This window comes from Ceratotherium simum, chromosome 17, assembly GCF_057802395.1.
Source record: "Ceratotherium simum simum isolate JZ-2026a chromosome 17, ASM5780239v1, whole genome shotgun sequence".
Classification (NCBI taxonomy): Eukaryota; Metazoa; Chordata; class Mammalia; order Perissodactyla; family Rhinocerotidae; genus Ceratotherium; species Ceratotherium simum.
In genome coordinates, this window is record NC_141916.1 from 23,228,647 (window position 1) to 23,256,495 (window position 27,849).

Consider the following 27,849-nt stretch of genomic DNA (forward strand, 5'->3'; position numbering starts at 1 on the left):
CATTCCTAGATAAATATAATCTGAAAGAATCAGTTGCTAGCAGACCTATCCTACAAGAAATACTAAGAAGATTCCTTCAGGCTTAAATTAAAGGACATTAGACAGTAACTCAAACCCACCCGAAGACATAAAGAGCACTGGCAGAGGTAACTATACGGGTAAATATAAAAGACAGTGTAAATATATTTTTGCATGTAATTATTTTCTTTTCCTATCTGATGTAAAACAACTGCATAAAATAATAATTATAAAAATGTGTTTGTGGGCTTTACTGCATAAAGATGAAATTTGCATGACAATAACAGCACAAAGGGCAGGGGGGAGAGGGAACAGACTTACACCAAAGCAAAGTTTTTGTATACTATTGAAATTAAGTTGGCATTAATCTGAACTAGATTGTTTTAAAATAAGATGTTATATATAATCTTCAGGGCAACCACTTAAGAAAAATAACTCAAAAAACTAGAGTAAAAGAAGCAACCAATTAAAAGATATACTAGAAAATATGTATTTTACACCAAAAAATGTAGTAATAGAGGAACAGGAAAAAAAGACATAGAGAAAAATGGCAGATGTAACTCCAAACTTATCAGAGATTACATTAAATGTAAATGAACTAAACAGTCCAATCAAAAGGCAAAAGGCAGAAATAAATAAAATAGAAAACAGAAAAATAACAAAAAAATCAACAAAGCAAAAAGTTCTTTAAAAAAATCCACAAAATTGATAAATCTTTAGCTAGACTAATCAAGAAAAAAAGAGAAGATTCAATTTACTAAAATCAGAAATAAAAGGAGGGATATTACTACTGACCTTACAAAAATAAAAAGGATTATAAGGGGACACTATGAATAATTATATGCCAACAAATTAGATAATCTAGATGAAATGGATAAATTCCTAGAAAGATATAAAGGACTGAAGCTGACTTAAGAAGAAATAGAAAACCCGAACAGACCTATAATAAGTAAAGAGACTGAATTCGTAATCAAAAACTTCCCATAAAGAAATTCCTAGGACCAGATGGCTTCCCTGGTGAATTCTATCAACGATTTAAAGAAGACGACCAATGCTTCACAAACTCTTCTAAAAATAAAGAGGAGGGAACAACTCTCAATTCATTCTATGAGACCGGTATTACACTGATACCAAAGATATCACAAGAAAACTACAGACCAATGTCTCTTATGAATATAAATGCAAAAATTCTCAACAAAATACTAGCAAATCAAATTCAGTAACATATAAAGAGGATCATTATCAAGCGGGAGGTATCTAGAAATCCAAGGACAGTCCAACATACAAAAATCAAATCATGTAATACGCCATATTAACAGAAAAATGGGCAAAAACTAGGAATAGAAGAGAAATTTTTCAATCTGATAAAGAGCATCTATGAAAAACCCATAGCAAACATCATACTTAATGGTGAAAGACTGAATGCTTTCCTCCCAAGATCAACATTGGACTGGAGGTTCTGGTGAGCGCAACAAGACAAGGAAAATAAATAAAAGGCCTCCAGATTGGAAGGAAATAAGTAAATCTATTTCTATTGCAGAGGATATGATATTGTATATTAAAATCCTAAAGAATCCAGCAAAAAAATTTAGAGTTAATAAACCAGTTCAGCAAGATTATAAGACACAAAATCAAAATACAAAAAGCAATTATATATTCATACTCTAGCAATGAATAATCCAAAAACGAAATTAAGGAAACAATTTCATTTACCATAGCATCAAAAAGAATAAAATACTTAGAATAAATTTGAGAAAAGAAGTGTGAAACCTGTACACTGAAAACTACAAAGTACTGTTCATAGAAATTAAAGACGACCTAAATAATAGAAAGACATTCCATGTTCATGGATTGGAAGACTTAATATTGTTAAGATGCAAGAGTCCTCAAACTAACATGCAGATTCAATGCAATTCCCATCAAAATCCCAGCTGGCTTTTTTGCAGAAATGCACAAGCTGATTCTAAAATTAATACGGAAATGCAAGGGATCCAGAATAGCCAACAGAATTTTGAAAAAGAACAAAGTTTCAAAGTTTCCAATTTCAAAACTTACTACAAAGCTACAGTAATCAATATAGTGTGGTACTTGCATAAAGGACAGACATATAGATCAATGGAAAAGAAGTCAGAGACCATAAACAAACACTTATACTTATGGCCAATTGATTTTGAAAAGGGTATCAAGAGAATCCAATAGGAAAAGAATAGTCTTTTCAAAAATGGTGCTGGGACACCTGGACGTATACCTGGAAAAGAATAAAGGTGAACCCTTACTTCATACCATTTACAAAAACTAACTTAAAATGAATCATAGACATAAAACTATGAAACTTTTAGAAGATAAACATTGAGAAAATGACGTTGGATTACAAATGGTTTCTAAGATATGACACCAAAAGCACAAACAACAAAAGAAAAAAATTAGGTAAAGTGGACTTCATTAAAATTAAAAACTTTTGTGCTTCAAAGGAAACCATCAAGAAAATGAAAAGATATCCACAGAATGGAAGAAAATATTTGCAATATATCTGATAAGGGACTTTTATCCAGAGTATATACAGAAGACTTAGAACTCAACAATAAAAAGACAACACAATTAAAATAGGCAAAGGATTTGAATAGACATTTCTCCAAAGAAGATATACAAACAGCAAATAAGCACACAAAAAGACGTTCAACATCAGTAGGCATTAGGAAAATACAAATCAAAACTACAAGGACATATCACTTCATACCCACTAGGACGGCTAATATATATATATTTTACAAACGCCTATAAAAACAAGTGTTGATGAGGATGTAGAGAAACTGGAATTGTCATACATTGCTAATGGGAATGTAAAAATGGTGTAGCCACTTTGAAAAATACCTCAGCAGTTTCTCAAAATGTTAAATATAGAGTTACTGTATATCCCAGTGACTCCATTCTTTGGTATATTCTCAAGAAAATTGAAAACATGAGTCCACACAAAAATTTGTACATGAATATTCATAGCAGAATTATTCATAATAGCCAAAATGTGGAAACAACCCAAATGTCAACCGATGAATGGATAAACAATTTGGTATATTCACAGAACGGAATATTATTTGGCCACAAAAAGGAATGAAATACTGATACATGCTACAACATGGATGAACCTTGAAAACATTACACTAAGTGAAAGATGACAGTCACAAAGACCACACACTGTATGGTTCCACTTACATGAAATGTCCAGAATAGGCAAATCCATAGAGACAGAAAGTAGGTCAGTGGTTGCCAGGTGCTAAAGAAAGGTGGGTTAGGGAGTGACTTCTAAAGGGTACTGGTTTCTTTTTGGGGTGATGAAAATGTTCTGAAATTAGACAGTTTGGAAATGTACTTAAAACCACTGAATTGTACACTTTCAAAGGATGCATTTTATGGTACGTGAACTACATCTCAATAAAGTTGTTATTTTTAAAGCTGGGCATAAGCTTTAAAAAACAGGCATTTGATAGAAGAGGAAATACCTATAGCATCCTCCATTTACACATAGATATTTTCAAAAGCACAAAAAATGAAATATATTTTATAGGGATACAATATTATATTGATAAAGAATATACAGTATATGTAAAGGAATAATAAAAATCAAAATTTAGTATCGTTGTTATTTCCAAAGCAGAAAGTGAGGGATACAATCGAGCAAAGTGCTTCACAGGTAACAGTATGTTCTTTTTCTTAAACTGGGTGATGGATCATTATTCCTTATACCTTAAATACATTTTCTATTCTCGTGAATCTTCTCAGTAGGTAATAAAATTAACTGAAAATATTTAAAATGCATATATTTTAAATGCTTTTAAAATATATAATAATTAAATAATTAAAGCCTACATAATTTTGAGCACAGGGAGTATATCCCCAAGACCCTCCCCCAGTTTTCTGTAGATTAATCTGTGTGGAATAGTGTAGGAAATACGTGGTGTGACTGTCATGGTGATTTTACAAAATGAATTATAATGAGAACCACCATGCAAGCAACCTTATAAAAATGCTACTCGTGCACTTTGAAAGTGTATTTTTGAAATGCCTTTTTTTGGTTGGAACGATATACAAAACAATAGAGAAGCCAAAGACAAATTTAGACAAAAGGTATCAACATTCGGCCTTTGGCCCTAAACTCTTTTTCAGTGAAGAGTAGAGTACTTCAAAGACCATCTGCAGCTTTCTAGCTAGGAAGTCATAATGGGTACAAAACACTCAGAATCCTCTGTTAAATAGAATGGCTAATTATGCCTATACGTCAAAGCTGCCATGTAAGCTTCCTGCCTCCAGAGCCAGGCTGATATGCCTGGGGCTAGAAAAATTTGGTTACCAGCTCGTCACTGGTGCCCAGAAATTTTGATCTGGCTGCTACACCTGGACAGAGACCAAATTTACAAGAGAAAATGCCTGGTTCAGTGCTGCATCCCTTTTGGAAGTGGAGACCACCAAAAGCAGAAGATAATGACGCAATTCCAAACAGGGATGGTGAAATTCAGTGCTCTGGCACCCATGTGTTTCCTTTTCGACAGTGCAGCTAGTACTTGAATTCCAACATCGAGCACAAACTAATTCTTATCACTTATTTTTCCCCTATCTTTGTAAGGGCTAATTTTTTAAAAGTATAACAAAACAAAAGTACTGTTTACTTAAGTTTTTAAACATATATTTCTTAATATATTTTACAAAGTCATTTCTAAAAGCATAAAAACACCAATTTTACCAGTTTTGCCATTGAAACCCTGAAGAAATCAGAGCTGCTGTTGGCCCACCATCTGTAGGGCTGAGTGCAACATTCCTCTGGGGGCCAGAAGTTCAAGGACGATCCTCCCTTCAGACCTCCCTTCTTTTGCAAACAAAGTACTGTCTTAAAATACTGGAGTGTTTCCTACGGGTAATATTCTTGTCAGAGGCTGGGTTGCATTATCTAAGAAAAAATTTTTTCCACTTCGCTTAGTTATTATACTCAGAACAAAAGGGGTATACTATCCAAAGCAGTAAGTGTTCCGTGATGAGTCTTCTTTTACTAAAACAGTCTAAGACCTTGAAAATAATTTTATGTCTAATCAACTTTTCAGCGTGGTAACAGGAATAAAGAGAGCTTACCTCCATGTACAGTTATTTTGATGAATAAGTCCATAGAGAAAGCAAGCCACTCCAACTACTGCTGCCAGCAGAAGCATCTGAGTGTAATAACCCAGCCAAGCAAAATAGATTCCAATCTTCTCTCCATAATATTTCCTGAAGAAAGACAGAAGTTATTTTTAGAAAATAGACACAAATAATCACTCTGCAGCTTCATCCTAATATTAATTTCTGACTTTAAATAAAGGAGGCTTTAAGCTTAAACTTCTGACTTCACACTTAAAACATATTCATTTTCATAGCAGACCCCAAAGTCCACTATGAAACAAAAAGTATTTTACATATCACAGAAGTTCTGATCACTGGTTAGCCTGCTGAAGCAAAGTAAATTAGAATAGAGCAAAGGAGGGGAAAATGCTGAATGTGGAACAAACAGAGGATCACCATCATTTTTTGTAAAGATCAGCACATTTGACACATTCTCCAAAAGATCATTCTTAACATGTATGAACAAATGAATATGAACAATCTGCTCACAGTTACCTGTTTTTGTTTGTCTAGGGTACTTCCTTGGAGCAAATATAAGGTAAATCACAAATAATAACAAGAAAATGACTGATGATGATGATGATGATAATAATAATTAGTAGTGGAATGTCTCTCTCTGACCAAAATATTTATAAAGCTCACTGTGAGAATGGGAGAGGGCAGGATGGATATAATTGAGGAATCCACTGCCCTGTATGCCTTGTATCTGGTACTTCTATTTTTTCCAAGTTTTAAAAAGTGATCAGTGGTGTGCTCTGGGGTAAAATGAAAGAGGCCAGGTAGGCAAGATTAGAAGAAGGAAGGCATGAAGCACTGCCAGGTTGTTCCTGAAAGGGACAAAAATACAGCTAGGCAGAAAGAAAAGGCTTAGGGAGGAGGAGAAAGCAAGGTGATGATTGTTCAGGTGACTATGCTGTTGTTGATACTTTCCTAGATGGATTCACTTCTGGCTCAGCATTGGTTGGTAGAACCCGTAGATTTCCTTAGATCCTGTATGATCCTAACCCACTTAGGCCTATATCAGACTTCCGGCTCAGTATGGAGCTGGGCAAGCTCCTTTGGCTTATCCTAGTGGGGACTTAGCTCTGAGAACAACCTGGAGACCCGAGGGACTTCAGACAGGAACATCCCTGGGCTGGACCAGTGCTCACAGGGCTGCTGAGACCAGCTCCATAGTCACAGGCCTCGGTGTAGGCCACATCCATGGGGAAAAGGAAGGGATGAGACCAACATGCAACAGGAGGCGGGAAAAACAAAGTGTGTCCATTTTCCCATGATTGGGGGGTTGTTATCTGGCTATGGACAGCAGGCAAATGGAAGGCTCAGGATAGTGCCTGGGAGAGAAAAGCCTGGCCAATGGCTTTACAATGTCTTCGACTCTTTGCCGTTCGACTTTCTGTTGTATGTTCTTATCAAACCATCCACCCTGGAAATGCCACATTTAAAATTGGAAAGAGTGTTAGAAGTTGCCTACCCCAATAGTAAAGTCCCACCCCCCGATAGTAAAAACATCCTGCTCCATTAAGAGAGCTGATCAGGCAGCCTTTGCTTGGATATTTACTGTGACAGGCAGTTCATTATTTCCAAAGGTACCCCGTTACATTGTAGGCAAGGTGGTCAGAAAGAATTTTTGAATCTTAAACAGAAGGCTACCTCCTGGTTCTTGCTGAAAGGCTAGGAATAATGAGGATCTCTTCAAATGTGATCTTCTCTGATCACTCTCTCTCTCTGCCAAAAACATCCCAATTCTTACCACCAATTTTTAAAAATTCAGCTTTGATTTTTTATCAAAGTTATAACTATACATTCGTTAAAGAGTCAAATAGTTCTAGAAGACTGATTAAAAAAAGGACCGGTCCCGCACAACCTCCCCCATTTCTTGTTGCCCAGAAGCAACCCATGTCAGAGACTTTCAAATCCTATAGCTTATTCTTGGAATGTTTACCTTCATATCTCTAAATAATATACTTGTAGTGTAGCTTATTGATTTTTCAGTTTTATGTCTCGCCTACTGACTTTCCACTTTGGAAGATGAGGATTATACTGCCTTTCAACTTCCTGTCTCATTTACACATCCACACCTCCATTCCTCCATCCTCTCAACCTAGTTACATTATAATTTTCATTAGATCAATATCCTTGGCTTTACATTATTATGATTCTGTAAAGACTATTCACAGCTGAATCAAATCGTCTGATCTGCTTACTTTTTCTTTCCTGCCCAGTATTTGGTTTCTCCTGGAGTTGGTAACTGTCTTGGTGATTCATTGCTTAGTTTTCCATGTGCTTATCAACAGTTCAAATCCAGACCCTCCCCCAATGTGTAACTTTTTGGGTACCTTCTAACACATGAGGTAGTCTATCAATTTTATCTCCTTGAATAAATCCCTTCAGGTCTCCTCCAACCTGGATTAATGACTTGCTGGCCCTGCCACAGAGCTGTCATCTGGCATCTCTTGGTCCCTCTCTCACGTTGGTAATCTGTTTACTGATTCCATGGCTTTCTCTTTCTTGGGGGTGTACCTCCTCCATTACACCTTGCGTATTTAAAACTGTGAAAATTCCTCACACTTAATTAGCAGTTTGGCCATATATGGAATCGTAAATTGAAAAAATCACCTCCCTCAGAAATTTGAAGTTATTGCTCTCTTTTCTTCTACCTTGCAGTATTGTCAAAAAGTTCAATGGTGCTCTGCATCTTGCTCCTTCATATGAAGCCTGTTTTCTTTCTGGAGGCTCATATGATCTTCTCTCTGTCTCTAGTGTTCTGAGATGTCATGTTGTCGTGGCCTGATGGCTCTATTTTCATTCTTTGGGAGCACTCAATAAGGCTCCTTCCCTCTGGAGACTCATGGCGTTCAGTTGTTCAGTACAGTGCTTCAGATACTTCTCTGGAAGTATTTCTCTGGTTTCCTCCTTACATTTTCCCTGTTCTTGTTTCTAGCACTCCTATTATTTGTTCATTTCACCTCCTGGACTGATCTTCTAATCTTTATCTTTTCCGCCTTTTATTTCCTATCTTCTTTAAATTTTTCTCTATGTTGTGCACAATTTATTCAACTTCATTTTCCAACATTGTTGTTGGGGTTTTTCTGTTCCATCACATTTTTAATTTCTAAGAGCCACATTTTATTCTCAATGATCCTTTTTTATAGAATCATGTCCTTGTCTTGTGGCTACCATATCTTCTCATCATTCTGAGGGAGTTTTTTGGGAAACTTTTCGTTTCTTTTTTTTTTTCTGTGCCAAGTCTGTTTCCTCCAGATTGCTCTTTCTGCTTTGTTTGGTTTACTTTTGGGGAAAGAGTTCATTTTCCCTCTGGTAATCTCTGGAAACCACAGATGAAGGTTTCACACCCTGAATGCTCAAGGGGTTACTAGTGTGAAGCAACGAAGGGAACATGTGGACCAAGGACAGGGAATAATTAAACGTGTTTTCCTTAGCAAAAAGTACTCAAAATATTGGGGAATTGTTTTCTTTACCAAAAAAAAAAAAAAAACCACCAACCCATATAGAATGATTAAGAACCCATCAAATGCATCACACTGTCATCAGATGCTATAGCTTTAACATAAAAGGAAATAAAAGGAAAACCTCACATGAATGTCAACTTCCAACATTTACATATATACAAACATCCTCTTTTAAAATTTTATTCTACAGGATAACCAGAGTTAATGATAGAAAGTGCCTCTTCATGATTGTAATCTAGCCAGTAAATGAAGGAGGAAATCAGAATATGACCAAATGTAATAATGAAATAAAATCTCTTATGAAATAATAAATCTAGGCAACAATCATTAATGCCTGCTATCATCACAAAAGAGAGAGACAACTGGACATTATGTACCTTCTGACTGAAGTACAAAACTCCACAAATCAACTATTCTTGCACAAAGTCAAACCTCAATCAGATCAGGCTTTTAGGTGAGGATCAAATTACTTAGCTAATTTTTTTTATGGCTGAGTAGTATTACATTGTATATATATGCCACATTTTCTTTATCCATTCATTTGCTGATGGGCACTTAGGTTGCTTCCCAGTCTTGGCTATTGTGAATAATGCTGCAAAGAACACAGGGGTGTATATATCTTTTCGAATTAGTGTTATTTGGATAAATACCCAGAAGTGGAATAGCTGGATCATATGGTAGCTCTATTTTTAATTTTTTGAGGAATCTCCATATTGTTTTCCATAGTGGCTGCACCAATTTACAGTCCCACCGGCAGTGTACAACGGTTTCCTTTTCTCTAACACTTGTTATTTCTTGTCTTTTTAATAAGAGACATTCTGATGGGCATGAGGTGCATGATATCTCATTGTGGTTTGGATTTGCATTTCCCTAATAATTAGTGATATTGAATATGTGTCTGTTGGCCATCTGTATGTTTTCTTTGGAAAAACATATGTTCACATCCTCTGCCCATTTTTCAATCAGGTTGTTTTTTGTTGTTGTTGAGTTGTCTGAGTTCTTTATATATTCTAGATATTAACCTCTTATCAAATATATGATTTGCAAATAGCTTTTCCCAATCAGTAGGTTGTCTTTTCATTTTGCTAATGATTTCCTTTGCTGTGCAGAATCTTTTTAGTTTGATGTAGTCCGAATTTATTTTTTCTTTTGTTTCCCTTCCCTGAGGATTTACGATAACATGGATGGACTTTGAGGGTATTATGCTAAGCAAAATAAGTCAGACAGAGAAAGACAAATACGGTATGATTTAACTCACATGTGGAAGATAAAACAACAACAACAAACACATAGATACAAAGAGCAGATTGGTGGTTACCAGAGAGGAATGGCGTTAAGGGTTGGGTGAAAGGGGTAAAGGGCCACATTTGGATGGTGATGAATGGAAACTAGATTTTTGGTGGTGAACACGATGTAGTCTATACAGAAGTCAAAACACAATGATGTACACCTGAATTTATATAATGTTGTAAAGCAATGTTACCTCAATAAAAAAAAATTACTTAGCTAAAGCAAATACCCACGACAGAGGAATAAGTCTAACACCACAATAGAGGAGAACGAAATAAGCAAAATAGAGAATGGAAAAAGCTCTCACAATTGCAAGGAAAACAAGAAAGAAACGGGAAATTACAGATTAGAAGACATTCGAGAGATATGTTAGTTGCAACATCTGGACCTTGCTTGGATTTGAACCAAAAACCTATCAAAAAATATTTTTTTGTGACAATCAAGGAAATGTGAACACTGATTATGATGCGACTTTTTTTAAAAAAGAGTATTCTGGGGGCCAGCCCCATGGCATAGTGGTTAAGTGCACGCGCTCTGCTGCTGGCGGCCCGGTTCAGATCCCGGGCGTGCACCGACGCACCACTTGTCAAGCCACGCTGTGGCGGCGTCCCACATAAAAGTGGAGGAAGATGGACAGAGATGTTAGCCCACGGCCAGTCTTCCTCAGCTAAAGAGGAGGATTGGCATGGATGTTATCTCAGGGCTGCCCTTCCTCACATAAAAAAGAGTATTCTGGTTGTACGTAAAAGATATCTTGTGGGGCCTGCCTGGTGGCGCAAGTGGTTAAGTGCGTGCATGCCACTTCAGCAGCCTGGGGTTCGTGGGTTCGGATCCCGGGCATGCACCAACGCACTGCATGTCACGCCATGCTGTGGCGGTGTCCCATATAAAGTAGAGGAAGATGGGCACAGATGTTAGCTCAGGGCCAGTCTTCCTTGGCAAAAAAAAGAGGAGGATTGGCACCAGATGTTAGCTGATCTTCCTCACTAAAAAAAAAATATCTTGTCATTTTACTAATGAAATGATATGATATTTGAGATTTTCTTCAAAATGATCCAGTGGAGGAGAAGGGAAGGAGGCAGAGATAAAGATGAAACAAGACTGGCTATGAGTTTATAATTTTTGGAGCTGGGTGACAGATATATGCAAGTTTGTTGTACTATTCTCTCTACTTTTGTATAAGTTTGAAATTTCCCATAATAAAATGTAAATCAAAGCAAAACAGAAATTATTCAGTGTTTTAAAACGCTCACTTTTCAGATTAAGAGACATCCCCAAGTACATGGGCACCTGCATGGGGCACTGAGCTATTGTAGAAAGAACAGGCACTTGGCTCCAGGCTGACTTGGGGATGCCTTGACTCTCCTCTTCTCACCCTCCACATCCAATCCACAACCAAGTCCTGTCAACTCTGCTCCTAAGACACATTCCAAATTTGTTCCCACAATCTCTCCTCTGGCCCACTCTAATAGCCTCTTACCATCTCCCCACTTCCTGTGCCCCCCTATTATCCATTCTCCACACTATCTTTGCAAAATGGGAATGCTTGAACTATTACAACTGATTCTCATTGCACTTCAAGTCTAAACTCCCTTCTGTGCTCCAGACACCCTTTCTAACCTTGTGTCTCATCATTCTCTTTCACATTAGCACTGGTCTTCAATGTTTCCTCAAACTTGCCAAATGTATTTGTGCCTCAGAACCATTGTACAAGCTGCCTCTATTCCTCGAATGACTTCTTACAAATCCTCAAAGTACTGGCCCCTTTTTACTCTCCAGGTCTCAGCTCATATGTCACCTACTCAAGGATAACTTTCTTGACGCACTTCCCACCCCCCCACCCTCCATCTCATCACTGTGTTACGAAAATTTCATTTCAATCAAAAACTTTGTTTACTCATTTGTTTGCTCATTTTTATTTGTTTGTTTGGTTGGTTGTTCTTGGTCTCTCTCCAGCAGCCTTGCCCAAACATCATAAGCTTCTGGAGAGCAGCCGACATTGGTGCTTTGAGAAGGGAAATGCCGAGCTAGACATTATATACACATGATACAGTGAAATAATATCAAACAGCAGATACAGAAAAGCAGTGAAAATTTATATCTCTTAACATACCACTTAAGCTAAATCTAACATTTACTCCTGTGTAATGAAGAATTTGGTGGGTCTATAGTCCCAATTCCTGGGAGGTAATCTCTAAACCCTTGGAATTTTCCAATGTAGGAGCGTCTTTGTTATTCATGGTGGACTCTTAAATGGTTTGTGCTAATGGGATGACTCAAGATGGAGGCTAGCCACGCCAGAAAGACCACCCACGTGATTAGAAGGTTGGGGCTTTTAGCCATGTGATATTGGAGCGACTTCTGGGAGAAGAAGGGGCTAGAGACTGAGCCATGAGAGCAGTGACTCAATCAATCATGTCTAGTAACGAAGCCTTGATAAAAACCCTGGACAACGAAGATCAGAGGTTTGAGTGAGCTTCCCCGGTTGGCAATACTCTTTGAGTACTGTCAAATTTAGATGCCATGAGGGCAACCCTCAGCCCTTCCCACTGGAGCGCCCTCCACACCAACTCACCTGATAAGATCCAACGGCTGCTTTTTGTATATGCTTCGAGGATGAGCCCATTCCCTGTACAGAAGGTACCGTTCATTAGGGCAGCCGAGATCCTCTGATGGACGGCCAAAGTTGCACTGGGAAGCAGAAGCAAACAAGTGAGCAACCCAATCACTATGTATTCACAAATCTGTTTATTAAATGTGATACTAACACTTCACAGTCATTTGTGAATAAGGGGCCCTCATTTGCTAAAAGGGAAGGAAATACTGTGTAATTTTTTGTGTGTTTGTTTTTTGTGTTGCCCTGTGCTAACATCTGCCAATCCTCCTCTCTTTTTGCTGAGGAAGACTGGCCCTGGGCTAATGTCTTGACATGAGTACAGCCATGTTTGGCCGCTCCATTGACCTACAGCCACCAGCACAAAAAAGAAATACAAGGCTGCTTTCTGCGTGGTGGGAACTGGCCCTTCTCTCACGGAGGGAGTTGCAAGTTGTAACATTTCAAGGCTCTTGGAGCGTCGTAGCACGGGATGGACTGGCCATCTGTGCCGGGCTAGGACGATAACCAAAGAGAACAATGCACGTACGCAACTACTGGGCTGGGACGTTAGCCAGGGGGCTCAGTGCACGTACGCCACTGATAACCATTTGTGCATGGGAACACTAAATGCTTGCTCTGCAAACTCTGTAGTTGCTTACTCTAAAAATTACTGATGGTATAAAAACTGCTAGAAACTGAGACCGGGTGAGAGTTCCACCTGTGGAAGGGACACCTTGCCCAGGACGTGTGATCCTTGCCCAGCCGTGTCGATTGACAGGACTCTCCCGGCAGTGGGGCGTGGATGTTGTGAGTAATTGATTTGATATGAAGTAATTGATTTGATGTGTTCTCTTTTCGGTTAACCTGGTGTTTCTCTTTCCGGTTGATTTGTGTCATTTCTCTTCAGCCGATGTGGGTGTTTTCCCTTTCCAGTCGGGCTGATGTTTTTTCCTCTTAATATTTGACCTATTTGATCTGTTTGCAGACTGTCACCTTTACTATCCTCTATATAATAAAATATACCTTCAGCCCATTTGTTTGGAGTGGAAAGTGTCTTTTACGTCTCCGATCGAATCCCCGAACCTCTGATAACAGCTAACAACTGTGCCCATCTTCCTCCACTTTATATGGGACGCCACCACAGCATGGCTTGCTAAGCGGTGCGTCAGGGCGTGCCCGGCATCCGAACTGGTGAACCCCGGGCCGCCACAGCGGAGTGCACACACTTAACCACTTGCACCACCGGGCCAGCCCCTACCATGTAATTTTTACTGATTCTCAACCAGGGGTATTACTAACCCCATGAGAGCTATCTGTGAATGTGCGTGGGGAGGAATGCTTGGTTGGTACAATCCTGGGAAACAGGTACTTGGTACTTAGTGGGAGCCCTAGGGATGCTTAATGTCCTATAAGTGGGCCAGTCCTAAATAACGAAAAATTGGGCTGCTCAAGTGCCAAAACTGCCACAACGGAGGAACACCTAATAGTCCAGCTCCCTCCATGGACAACCGGGGAAACCAGGGCCTTAACTGGTTAGCAGCAGGGTCAATGCTAAAACCCAGGCTTCTTTGTCCCCCAGTTCAGCAATTATTCTGTGACAACATGTAGAATATAAACAACAAAGAAGCTTGACATCATGTTATACACATAGCTTATTCAAGAAACAAAACTTCCTGCCTCTGCTTAAATTCAGTCACCCTTCTTCTCACCTGATTCATTTTCCTTCCTCCTTTACTAGAATCAGATTATCACCCAGCCAAGCCTTAACATGGGTCCTGACTTCCACTCACCTCCCTTCCCAAATACTACACGAGATCATTCCTCAGCCTAGATGTGGGATCACTGCAATTACAAGAGGCTTTAGAGGCCAAGAACTGAGCACAGGCAGATTCCAACTGAATCCTATAGAACCTTGGCATCCCAGATGAACAGTCGTGACAGCTATTTGCTAGTGTCCCCAGAGTTCATGTCATGCTATAATTGCTAATTTTGCTGGGGCACAAATATAGAACACACAGACTGTCAGGCCGGACTGCTACGCTGGTTTTCTCAGCCAGGAATCTCAGCGTCTGCTTCTCCGCCCAGCTTCCTGTCTTCCATTAATGCATGTGTATCAAGCAGCTGTTTAGTGTCCTAGTTTTATTCTCTTATACAGTACATTTCAATATTGTCTTCATCCACAAATCCATGTACCACACAGTAGCAATTATCAATCTCAGTCTCTACTTTCTTTGGACTTAGGGATTCAGATAAATTGATAGTGAACGTAACAAAATAACAGTGCAATATAATGTAGTATTTAATTTATTTCAATGACAGAATTTATTTAAAGAGCTTAGATATAACATCCCTGCATTTATGGAATCATTAAGGATCTGAAGCAGTCACATTTTAAAAATTTCATTTCATGAGAGATATTATCGGCTAGAGAAGTGCTCTTGAATTTGAGGAGTTGCTGTCATCTCAGAACGTAGTCTTGAAAAAATGTCAACACTGCCATATTGCCATTGTGACAAGGACCCTGACAGATGCCTTTTTAAAAGCCCTGTGATATTCCAGGGCACAGTTTGAAAAGGGTACTTCAGGGAGGAAAAAGTCTGAATTACAGAAAATGATAAATGAGAAGGTCTAATATATATTTTGCTTACAAAGAACTAATACTTTTCTGGTTGATAATAACATCTGTCAGTAATTATGGAAATAGCTAACACATATATATCACTTATTATATGCCAGGGACTGTTCTAACATTTGACATGGATTACTTAATCCTCACAACTTTATGAGGTAGGTACTATTATTATCTTCATTTTACTGATGAGGAAATTAAGGAACAGAGAAGCTAAATGATTTTCACACAGTCATCCAGTTGGAAAGTGGCAGAGCAGGCATTTCAGCCCCAGAGTCCATGCTCTTAACTGCTAATCTACACTGCTTTGCACACTAACTATGGGAGAGCTACTGTTCATTCATTCATTCATTCACTCACTCACTCAAACTGAGTACATTATCTATGCCTGGGATTCAGCAGTGAACAATACAACCTGGTTCCTGCCCTAAATGAGTTTGTCATCTTGCAATATATTATCTTCATTTTAGTGAGGAAGAAACCTAAGGTCAGGAAGATTCGCCCTTCCCTGTTAACACTGGATAGACACTACGTATTTTATTTCATTTTTGCCATTTGACTTACATCATGGAGAGGAAAAGCTGCTTTGTAGATCCCAGAGTTTACAAGTCTGTTGATCCCAAACTTTTTAACGTTGCCCTTCACTTCATAATTGACCCGAGAAAGGATGAAGTAAACCTAAAAAGATTCCAAAATAGAATGTGTGGTTTATACAGTGTAACTAACCAATCGTTGTTTACTATTGTAACAGGAATCCGTAGGCATATTTCTTTTCCTTTCTTTTGGCAGCTTTAAAAACAAAACTAAACCAACCAAACCAAACCACTAATTATTCAACAGCAGGTTCCAAATCACCCCAAGACAGCAACTAAATTTGATTTAGACTTACAATGCGGCTTCTGGTGGCTGGATTGAAGAAGGTATCTCTATCATGAATATAAAAATCATTCATCCGGTTCTTCTCAAATGGGGCAGTGAAAAACTCTTGCTCTGGCTTGATGATACTTTCATCCACTTGGAGGACTTTGGTAAACCAGTTGAAATTACCGAAGGCTGAGGACCGGGTTTTCAGATCATTGGGTTTCAGAGGCAATTTGATGTGCATTATCTCAGCATATGTACATAACACCTCCCACGGGGCATGCACTTTTACAAATACAAGCTTGTCATCCAAAACCTATATTGGAAAAATAAAAATACAAACTAGGAAATCAAACCAACTATTTTCACAATTTTAAAACACATAGATTTTTCTTATGTTGCTGCTAGTTAAAACACATGCATGCGTGAACACACACACACACACACACACACACACAGGATGCTGGTAAAAGTGAAGCTATAATAAAAATAGATTTGCAAACCAGTATAAATTTTTGCCTTAAAGATAATTTCTTGGTTCAAATCATTGAGAAAGTAATTAAAATCCTTATCATAGTTCTTTCATAAAATTACTAATATTTTAAATGAAGAAAAGCAAACTTGTTAATTTGCCCACCACTCCATTCAAATTAGTGACTAAAAATAAAAACACTACAATATTCATTGCAGTGTTATTATAATGATAATTTTTTAATTTCTTAAACCTAGAAAAGGACTGTTTAGTTTATTATATATCTGTTCAATATCATGTTATGCAGCCATTAAAAAGGATGTCAGGGCCGGCCCTGTGGCTTAGCGGTTAAGTGTGCGTGCTCCGCTGCTGGCGGCCTGGGTTCGGATCCCGGGTGTGCACCGACGCACCGCTTCTCCGGCCATGCTGAGGCCGCGTCCCACATACAGCAACTAGAAGGATGTGCAACTATGACATACAACAATCTACTGGGGCTTTGGAGGAAAATAAATAAATAAATAAAATCTTTAAAAAAAAGGATGTCAAAGAATTATATTTATTGATATAGAAATGCATCTACTATATATTAAAGGGAAAAAAGCAAATTAAAAAACTGAAATAATAATTCCTCTTTTTGGAAGAGAAAAATGTATATATTTGAGCAAAAAAAAAGTTTAGAAGGACTACAAGATTATTTATGATAATTAAGATACAGATGATTTTTATTGTCACTATTCCTACATTTTGTCATTTTTTTCGTAAAATATTGCTTGTTAAGTAAAAAAAAAATCTTTAAAAAGGTTCTTAAAAGAAGAAAACAGGGCCGGCTCCGTGGCTTAGCGGTTAAGTGCGCGCGCTCTGATGCTGGCGGCCCGGGTTCGGATCCCGGGCGCGCCCCGAGGCACCACTTCTCCGTCCAACGTGAGGCCGAGTCCCACGTACAGCAACTAGAAGGATGTGAACCTATGACATGCAACTATCTACTGGGGCTTTGGGGGGAAAAAAATGAATAAATAAAAAAAAAAAAAAAAAAAAAGAAGAAGAAAACAATGATTTATACATGTATTTATGATCTCTTTTTTGGCTATTAAAAAATATCTGCTTGCTTTCACCAGAAACAAATATAGTCACACCCCACATAACGTTTCAGTCAAAAACAGACCACACATATATGACAGTGGTCCCATAAGATTAGTACCATATAGCCTAGGTGTGTAGTAGGCTATACCATCTAGGTTTGTGTAAGAACACTCTATGATGTTCACACAACGACAAAATTGCCTAACAACTCATTTCTCAGAATGTATCCCTGTTGTTAAGTGACATATGACCGCATACATTCTATAATGCAGATTTTGATTGACTCCTCTCTCAACTAAGGTGTGGCTGGGGTTGCATTTTTCAAATGCTATTCCAGCATTCCAAGTGACATGCAGGTTCCCCAGAGCAATGGTCAACCAAAGGTTGGAAAGAGACAGACACTTACTGATCTTGTTGCTTCCAGCTGCAGACCATCACAGATGAGGTTCGACTCATATGCTCGTCTTCTTCTCTGTCAAAAGAAATTGGGAAATATGTTAGGCCTTTAGTTTTACCATGGGCAGAAAAAGGTTTTTTTTTTAAGAAAAAATAAACAACAAACCAGTTTGAGCCTGAAGAAGAGAGACATTTGCTTAAAATGGCACAGAAGCAATGAAGGTGCCCTGGCTGTTGGTGATTAGTGGGCGTTAGATTCCTCAGACGGAAGGCCGTGGAGTATACCTGGATTCCTTTAGCACTCTGGAAGGCCTTTGGTTGTCCCCATGAGTCTTTGGCCATTTGAGGTGCACAAAAGTCTCTGGCTTTGACACAATTCCGAGGACTTTTTTTTTTTGGCTTCAAAGAGGTTTTGCACACAAATGAAGTTTTTTGACTCCCATTCGCTGATGTCCTTTACCAGAGTTATATAGCCCAGATCTGACATTCTAGATTTTTAAAATTTTATTTCCACACCAGACATTCAAATGGTTCAATTTTGAATGCATATATTTCATCTCTGCATGCCGTGACCAATTTCAATAAACTGACACAGACAATTTGGACAAAATTCAAGGGAATTTTTCTCTCTGCAAGATTGAAATGCTTGTGAAGCTACAAAAGAAAATCTAAATCTACAAAAATAAGGGACAAATTCATTGATAATATATCTGTCCATGCTACACGGCCATTTAAAAAGCTATAGAACATACTGTATTTATTGATATTAAATTCTATCTGGCGAGGCTTATGCCAAGCTGTGTTCTCAGTTGTAAGGGAAGTATGTAAATGTGGACACTCCTTTGACCTTTTAAAAGAATGCTTTTAATGATGAAGCAGTTATACCGCTTTATGAAAAGAAGAAAATGAGTGGACATAGGAGTTAAGCACACAAGTTCTAAAACCAGACTGCCTGTGTTCAAATGCTGGTGCCATTACTAATCAGCTCTTTGACCTCTGGCAGGAAACTTAAACTCTCCTGGCCTCCTTTTCCTCATCTGCAGAATGGAGAAAACCTCGTTAGTTTCCTTGTGAGGTTCTCATGAGGATTATATGATTTAAACCACAGAAACTACAATTTCCATCTCTAGTAATAACAGGAGGTGAATGGGACCAACTCTCCCACTGAAGACCATGGAAAAAGCCGGATTAAAGGTTTTTTTTTTAACTTCAGCAATTGATAAGATAGAAAGGAATTACTGGATCAAGGCATAGGGAATCCAGTGGGTCTGGCCGTCAGGCCACTTTGCCTGGGGAGCACCATCCATATGATTTGCCAACTCTAAATGGGCAGAGGAAGGGCTGAGCTGCTGTGCTACAGACAGTGCCTAGAATACAGAAAGCACCTAAAAAATGTAAAGCAGATGCTGTACAAAAAAGGCCAAAGGTCAGAAGATGAAAAAATACACCTGGCATTTGGCTAAATGTGAGACCAAGTGGAATCCCTAACATATTTTGTGGAAGTATCAGAAACAGAAAATTGCTTTATTTTATATATTTAATAAATGGTTATATAGGACTTACAACATGCCAGACACTGTTCTACGCTTTACAAATATAACACATTTAATTGCTTGCTACAATTGGAGCATACAATAGTCACTTAGAGAAAAACCAGCAAGTGCTACAACTCCCCTAAAAATGAACAAGCAACCTGCCTAGAAATAGCCGAGTCAGATGAGAACCAGGAGAGCTTGAGGTGCAACTTTCCCACTCTGCTCCCAGCAGGGGACTGTCCACTCTGCCTGCCTCCCACCCCGGCCATCTCTGCAATTCACCCTGCTAAGTCTTTCAGCCCTTTCTGTCCCTGATCTGCCATATCCCCAACCTCAACTTGGGAAGCTGATTCAGACTCATCCTACCTAGTTCATATTTAAGCAGTATTTCTTCACTCTAGATCCTAACCCTCATGTTTTGATTCTTGCAAGGTAGCTGAGTCCTTGTTCCTGATTGCTTCTTTCTTTACTATTGCATACAAGCATTTTTGATCCTGCCAACAATGTTCAACATAGTGCCTGGCACAGAGTATATGCCCAAGACATGTTTGTTGAAAGAATATACTCAACACTTATTAATTCATTCTACGAATATTTTCTGAGAATATCCTGCAAAGTGCTGAAGATTCAAAGAATTTAAAATAGTCTGCAAGAGAGGAACTACAGAGAAACTCAGCATCCAGTGACCTAAGACTTTCGTCCAATACAGAAGGACTGAAACATTTGTTCATGTGTTTCATATAGCACTGTAATGGACATGTCGTTCTTTATGGCCATCCAACATTTCAACTGCCACCAGAGCCCACGTCCACTACAGCAGAAAAAAATATAGACACTGCAGCTCCTTGTCTCCCATGAAGTTCAGCTATCGGCACACGAGCTCGGCCCTATTAATGAGATCACTCACTCTGGACTCCAAATCAGAAGCTAGTGATGCAAACAAGTCAGGCCAAGCAGAACCCATTCAGGGGTGGTTGGGAGAGTGAACGCCAGTTCCAGAGATAGCACAGGTTTTGGCAGGAGTATGCCAGGACCACTGTTGGTCAGTGGTGCCAGCAGTGCCAGCCGCAGCTCTAGGCCCAGGGGAGCAACCATGCTTTCTCTCCCAGATAGGCTCTGCAGTGGGATTTGGGGCAGTGTTTCTGGTAGCCTAGTTTCCAGGCTTGTTTGTCCAACCATTCTGAAGAACCTGTGAGCTCCCTAACATTCTTCTGATAAACTCCTTGTCTGCTTAAATTGGAGCTCATCTCTGTTACTTGCTAGTAAGTCTCCTGACTGATAGAGTAGCCATGAACTAGGGGAAACCTGTTAGCCTAAAACCTAAATCACTGTAGGGTGGAGGGAGCAGGTGTTCTGAGTAGACTGGACACTGTGACTTCCTCTCCTCCAGGGGCAATGACTCACTCTGAGGCTGTACAAGGGGCAACCCACTAGCAAGTCATAAGCAGGATCCAGGCCTGTGTCTTCTGTATCCTCTAGAAGCCAGTCAGGAATAATTTCAGTTAAGATGTGAAGGCTCAGACCCAAGGATCTTAGTTCTTGTAGACAAATATTCTTCTAGTTAGAAGTATAGAAGAATCAGTCAAAAGAGGAGCTTTTCCTGTGGCTTAATGGCTTTGTTAACTATTAAGTGCTGGTAAAAAGAAATCACAGACCTGTGTTAACTGGCCTTATTAGAAATTCACGGTTCCCATCACAGCTAGGCCCACCATGATGTGCAGCCGTATCCTTCCTGGCTCCCCTCCTCATCTATCAGGAAGCTGTTCCAAACTTTCAAGGTCCTCCTCACATTACCCACCTAATTCCCAGAGCAGCAGACTCTGTGAGTGACCTTGCCTCCTTCCTCACAGAGAAAATGGCAGCCACTCACTGTCAACTCCTGCAGGTATCTTTCTGTCTACTTATCAACAGCTGGACGCCATCTCTCTTCTTGGTGTCAGAAGATTGCATCCTTTTCCTATCTCTTCTTGAGCTTCTTTCAGCAATACCTTCTCTTCTTCTCTCCATTCTCTTCTCTTTATTGCTCTTACTCAGCCAACAATCACCTTAAATGTTTCTCATCTTTAACAGTATTAAATCCAGGGGCCAGCCCGGTGGCATAGTGGTTAAGTTTGCACGCTCTGCTTTGGTGGTCCAGGGTTTGCAGGTTCAGGTACCGGGTGCAGACCTACACACCGCTCATCAAGCCATGCTGTGGTGGCGTCCCATATACAAAATAGAGGGGGGCTAGCACGGATGTTAGCTCAGGGACAATTTTCCCCAAGCAAAAAGAGGAAGACTGGCAACAGATGTTAGCTTAGGGCCAATCTTCCTCACCAAAAAAAAAAAAAAAAGTATTAAATCCTTCCACAGCCCTGCCTGCTCTTCAATTACCATCCCCACCCCTAGACATGTTTGTCTTTTCATCTTGATATCCTTGCCACTTAGAACAGGCCAACAACAGAATAAATAAGCAATAAATGTCTGATGAATGAATGCATAAATTGAGTGGATGGCGGATCAACAGCTGCCTGTTCTGTGGGAATGGACTGAGGAAGACAAATTAATGCAGTGCAGCAACTGGGCTCCCCTTTCCTGAGCCCCCCAAAATGTTCCACGAACTTTTACTTACAGGTATTACAGGATATGACAGAGAAGAGAGCAAGTTTAATTGTGGAGTGTACTAGCACCAGACAGCTCAGGGCATCCAGAACATGAAGTCATTTCCAGACACCTTGGAGTCTGAATTACTAGATGACAAAAGGGGGACGGTTCAGAGAGCAGAAATGAACCAGCACCCTCAGAAGGCAGTTCTGTCATCAAAAACACCAAACACAAACTACTCTTATCTTGGTTATATCAGCTGTGTCAACCATGACTGCACCATGCTGCATAGTGCAAGATAGACACGGTTCCTCCTCTGTGGAATTTCTAACCTGAGGCTGTAACTCCTCCTCACCTGCATGGGACTCTCTCCTGCCAGATTTTAGTCTATCAAACTGCCCCTTCTGGGCCGGCCCTGCGGCTTAGCGGTTAAGTGCGCGCGCTCTGCTGCTGGCGGCCCGGGTTCGGATCCCGGGCGTGCACCGACGCACCGCTTCTCCGGCCATGCTGAGGCCGTGTCCCACATACAGCAACTAAGAAGGATGTGCAGCTATGACATACAACTATCTACTGGGGCTTTGGGGGAAAAAATAAATAAATAAATAAAATTACAAACTGCCCCTTCCTTTAGCTCTTGTAGTTTGGGTTTTCCTTTTACTCCTGGGCATAATGGTCAGAATCAGAGTCAAATCTCAAATCCTGGTTCTGCCATTTGCTAGCTCTGTGACACTGGACAAATAAACTCTACAAGCATCAGTGGCTTCATCTCAAAAATGAGATAAGAAATAACTTCATCCTGGGTTTTCTTAAGGATTAAATGTGATCATGGGTATAATGTCCTCAGCATGATGCTTGACATAAGCCCTGTAGACATGTTAGCCATCGTTATCCTTTTATTCATTCATTCATACATACATACGTAAATCAATCCTCTTTACCCTGCAGGCCTTAGAGGCTCACCTCTCCTTTTAATGCCAAACATCTGAATAAAAATAGGCAACCCCAACCCACTTGGCCTCCACACTGTGCATACAATGACACCTTAATCCCTCCAGTGGGACACCCATGACACCACTTTACTATAGAACTCCAGGAAATGGATCTTAACACTGAGTCACTCAACCCTCCCTCTTCTTGACTCTTCTATACCTCTTAGTCATCTTGGTCCTTGGACAACTTTCTTTGATATTGGATGGAGGGATATCCTTTTCATTCTCTGAAGGATGTAAACACATCTTTATATCTCCCTCTTTTGCCCCATTTCTGTGTGTAATAAGGGAAGTCACTAATAAGAGTATACGGCACACATGAATATCATAGATGTAGAAAACATTAAAAATACTTCTCTTCAATCTCATTTTAATAGCTTGATAATATTCTCTCAGGGAGATGCACTGTAATTTATTTAACCAATCTCAAATTGTTGGCTATTTAGGTTGTTTCTAATTTTTCATTATTATGAAAATCCTGGTAGAACAATCTTTGAGCGTCCATTATTACCTCCTCAGGATAAAGTCCTAGAAGCAAAGAGTGTATGCAATTTTAAGTTCTTTAATATGTATTGCCATAGTGCCCTCCAGAAAGGTTGAACTAATTTATCCTATTTTAGTTCTGATCTAGTTCTTTACAAAGAACTCCTCAGGTATTTACCTGATTTCTCTCAAGATAATTGGTAGACCTTGGAGTTGGTTTATAATGCCCTCTATTTTACCAGTAACTATAAATACTTAAACAGTTGAATCAAGGATAGGACATTTTTATTTGCTTAAACATGTTAATATATCACCTTGGTGTTACTTTAATGCGACAGTTCTTGTTATTTTCCTTTGGCACAGCAATTCACAAAGAACTAGGGGAATAATTTTAAAATTGATCAAACCAGTTTTCATGGTTTGTCAAGTAGCTAAAGTAAATTAGCATATGTGCTATATTTGTCAAACAGGCATATATAGGAAAAGACTGCTTACTTAAGAAAAGATTGCTTAAATCTATTTAATTTGAAATCATCATCTTTACTTCTCCGTAGAATTTACACTTGGATAAGTAACAGTGTTCTTGACATTTAAAAAAATTAGAGTAGAGCTGTCTTCCATGTTAAAAATGAAAGAAAATTAATATTGCATATTGCCTGACACAGCCATTGCTCAATAAATATTTGTTGAATAAATGAATATCTAATGCCACAAAATTTTTAACTAAAAATTATCTACATGCCTTGTTGGAAAACCTTACATATAAGAACCTAAACTATGTTTATAATCTATGATCAGCATTTGGCAGCACAAAATGACTAAACTAAACTCACTGGCTCTCTATCACTAGGGGAGCACATTCATTGGCATTGCAACCCGAATCTATCTTTTTTTTTACTTATTTCTAGTAACACCAAAGTGACTATAGTCATTGACGACCTATGTACGTCATAAAAAGATGCATGTGATTCTATTACTGTTGAATACTGTAATAGCTGGGACTGGGGGTTCAAAGTGAAAGAAGACAGGAGCACCCATCCCACTCCAAAAACTGGAATTTTATTCATACCTCTTTTAAGAGGTTCCTTGAGCTGTTAGAGAAACAAAGAATAAAGCAATCAAAACCACAAAGGACAGGCTGGCATAATTAAGAAAGCTTTCTGTCCCTAAGCACCTTAGATTACACATCCCATTTGGCTTAATAAAGTCATTGTTGGGAAGGATTTGCTCGTGAATTATACAGTAATAATACTGATTGTAAACACCAATATCTATCATTTTCTTTATGTCACCCAGCTTTTTCAGCACAAAAAGCAGGGGTTGCAATGTCTAAGAAGTAAAATTACTGAATACACTGTAATGATGACAAAGCATAAATCAGTCGGGATTAATGAAACACATGCATAGATTAATTTCAAATACTCTTATAGCTTTGTTAGGCAAAGTACTGATGGCACTGTCATTGTATTTTCCAACTTGCCAATCTTTGTTAAGCCTAGAAAGATGGATGAGAAATAAGTCAAGGCACTTAATTTGTGCAAAAAATTACTGTCTCATTACTTTAAGTGCTATTTATTAGTTATATATCATGTGCTCAAGAAGGTTTGGTAAGCGGAATAAATTATTTAATAGGGACTTAATTTAAATTCACACGTTGGTGACGAAACATTTAATGTTAGTGGACCGATCTGATGAGGGCTTTCCTCAAGTAGATAATGTGTGTTCACTAGGGAACAGGAATAGATGAGCATTCTAAAGGATAAGCATAGAATGAAGTTAATATCTAGCTAAAGTTCACTTCCAACTTTTCTGTTTACATTGACATTTTTGGTTACATTACAAACATTTTGGTTTGTAATTACAAAAAATAAATAAATAAATGGTAACATAGGAAACAGAAATTTTCCAAGAAGAAAAAAAATCACCTATAATCTACAGCTGAGATAACTGCTACCGTAAACATTTTCTGGCAGTGTTTTCCAGACTTATCTGCTTATTTGAACAATTTGGCATGCTTGCTTAAAATGCAGATCCTTGGGCCCACCTCCTGGAGATTCTAAGTAGGTATAGGATGGGGCCTGAATAACCTAGTTTTAACAAGCAAAGCAGATGACTCATCATCAGATAAGTTTAAGAAATACTGTTTTTTAGGACACTCCTTTCTGTGCACATAAGCAGCTATTCTTTTATGATTATTTATTAGATGACCCTCTAGAAAAGTGAGACACGGGTGACTGTTGAGACCAGGGCAAATGACAGCTTCTTCATTCAAACCTAAGGCCAGACCTCAGAAGGACCAACGGGAAAAAGGGTTTTCTCTTCTCCACATCTTTGTGAGATGAAATGAAGCAATCAGATTTTACTTTTCAGGATTTCACTGTTCTCTGTTTGTCTGTTTTCAGGATTGGGCCCAAGGATACTTCCCATTTTGGAAATAAGAAGCAAGATTTGGCTTCACTGCTCCTGTGCTGAGCACTCAAAAATAAAATCACACATGCTTATACCAGCAACACATTTCATAGCTGCAATTTGAAACGGCTGATTCTAATTTAATTTATTCCTTTTAACCTACAATCTTAGTATAAGCAAGTAGGGTATAAAGGAGGGAGATAAAAATATAAAGAGCTCCCTGCCTTAGTCTCAAGTATTAAGGAGTTGAAGCTAGATCTGATTTCGTTCCCTACAACAAAAGACAGAGCACCTACCAAAAGTGATCTGAGAAGGTGAAACCACCCAACACTGGCTGCCATCATCTCTTCTTAACCTGTCCTAATATGAGCCTCAAGTTGCCAATTTATGGACTATCTGTGGCAAATATGTCATTTCCAGGTAATTTTTTATACTGTTCCGATTCTTTGTAACCCCCTTCTGCCATCCCTTTGTTTCTTCAATGTGGAGAAGGTATGCCAGCGTTAAGTCTATTGAATCCTGCCTTCCCCTTTATGAGGCTTCATGGGAAAAATTTCTTTCTGGGGGATCCTCAGACCAGAACATTATATTACTTTTGAATAATCAGTTTTGTTTTTATTGTGTTGAAACTTTAGACCACGTTATTGATAAGATCCCCTATTTTCTCTGGCTACTAGGAAACTCAGTGGCAAATTTGCAGCTGAACTCTAACTTCTATATAGGACCTTATGGTTCATAATAAATTATTTTGTTTATTACTATGACACATGGCTTCATTTTATTTTTCTGGCCTTTAACATTTCTGTCACCCTGATTTCCTCACCTAATTACTTTTAGTTGTGATACATTTCTGTAAGTGTCCTCAAATACTTTTTAATGAATTATAAATAAACTATGTTAACATAGTGTTAGCATAAGTAGGAAGCTAATGACTATAAAAATTATACATTACATGTTGAAGCCAAAAATGAATGATTTTGAGTTAGTCATCGTCTCACTAGCCACAAATAACCACATACTTAATGCACATAAGATTTAATGAGAAATCAAGCCATGTGATCACCTTGATAGGAAAAAAAAAGGCATTGGATAAAATTTAAAACCTACTTAGAAAAACTCTTAGCAATCTAGGACTAGAAGGGAACCCCTTTAACCTTTTAAAAGAAAACTACTAAGAATTTATAGCAAGTGTAATATTTAATGGTGAAATTTTAGAAACATTCCCATTGATATCAGGAACATTACAATGGTGACTACTACGTGTTACTGGTTTTATCCAAGAGGTCTTAGCCATTGCACTTGGATAAGAAAAGGAAAGAAGTAAAAAGATGGCAAAGGTAGAGCAAAACTGTCATAATATGGTCTTCCTTTGAGAAAACTTAAAACAAGCCTTAGAAACTATGAGAACTAAAAGGAGTCTATCCTGATGACCTCATTAATCCAATAAATTATCTAATGCAGAAATGGTCCTATCTCCAGGCCACTTCTTTTTTTTTTTTTTTTTAATTTTATTTATTTTTTCCCCCAAAGCCCCAGTAGATAGTTGTACGTCATAGCTGCACTTCCTTCTAGTTGCTGTACGTGGGACGTGGCCTCAGCATGGCTGGAGAAGCAGTGCGTCGGTGCGCGCCTGGGATCCGAACCCGGGCCGCCAGCAGCCGAGCGCGAGCACTTAACTGCTAAGCCACGGGGCCGGCCCGCCAGGCCACTTCTTAAATGAGAAAATTATTATTTCCTTTTAGTATTTAAGCCATTTTGAGTTTGGTTTTCCAGTTACTTGCAACAAAAAACATTCAAACTGATTCTGATTCTGTGCCAAGCACAGTCCTGGATAACTGAGCACATTATTGAAACAACTTATAAGCATCCCCATGCATCATCTAAATGTAA

At 38.8% G+C, this 27,849-nt stretch overlaps 1 protein-coding gene across 2 annotated transcripts in view; it reads right to left on the reverse strand.

Annotated features, from left to right (window-relative positions):
- The window catches only part of ANO6 (anoctamin 6), a 188,333-nt gene that overhangs the window by 56,234 nt on the left and 104,250 nt on the right, over positions 1-27,849 (reverse strand). For both annotated transcript variants that reach the window (XM_004428921.3, XM_087442527.1), the window contains 5 exons: positions 17,971-18,036; positions 16,041-16,328; positions 15,716-15,829; positions 12,502-12,617; positions 5,137-5,271 (listed from right to left, as the gene is read on the reverse strand). In XM_004428921.3, the coding sequence (XP_004428978.1) occupies positions 5,137-5,271; positions 12,502-12,617; positions 15,716-15,829; positions 16,041-16,328; positions 17,971-18,036 (719 nt within the window). The remainder of the gene's footprint in view (positions 1-5,136; positions 5,272-12,501; positions 12,618-15,715; positions 15,830-16,040; positions 16,329-17,970; positions 18,037-27,849) is intronic.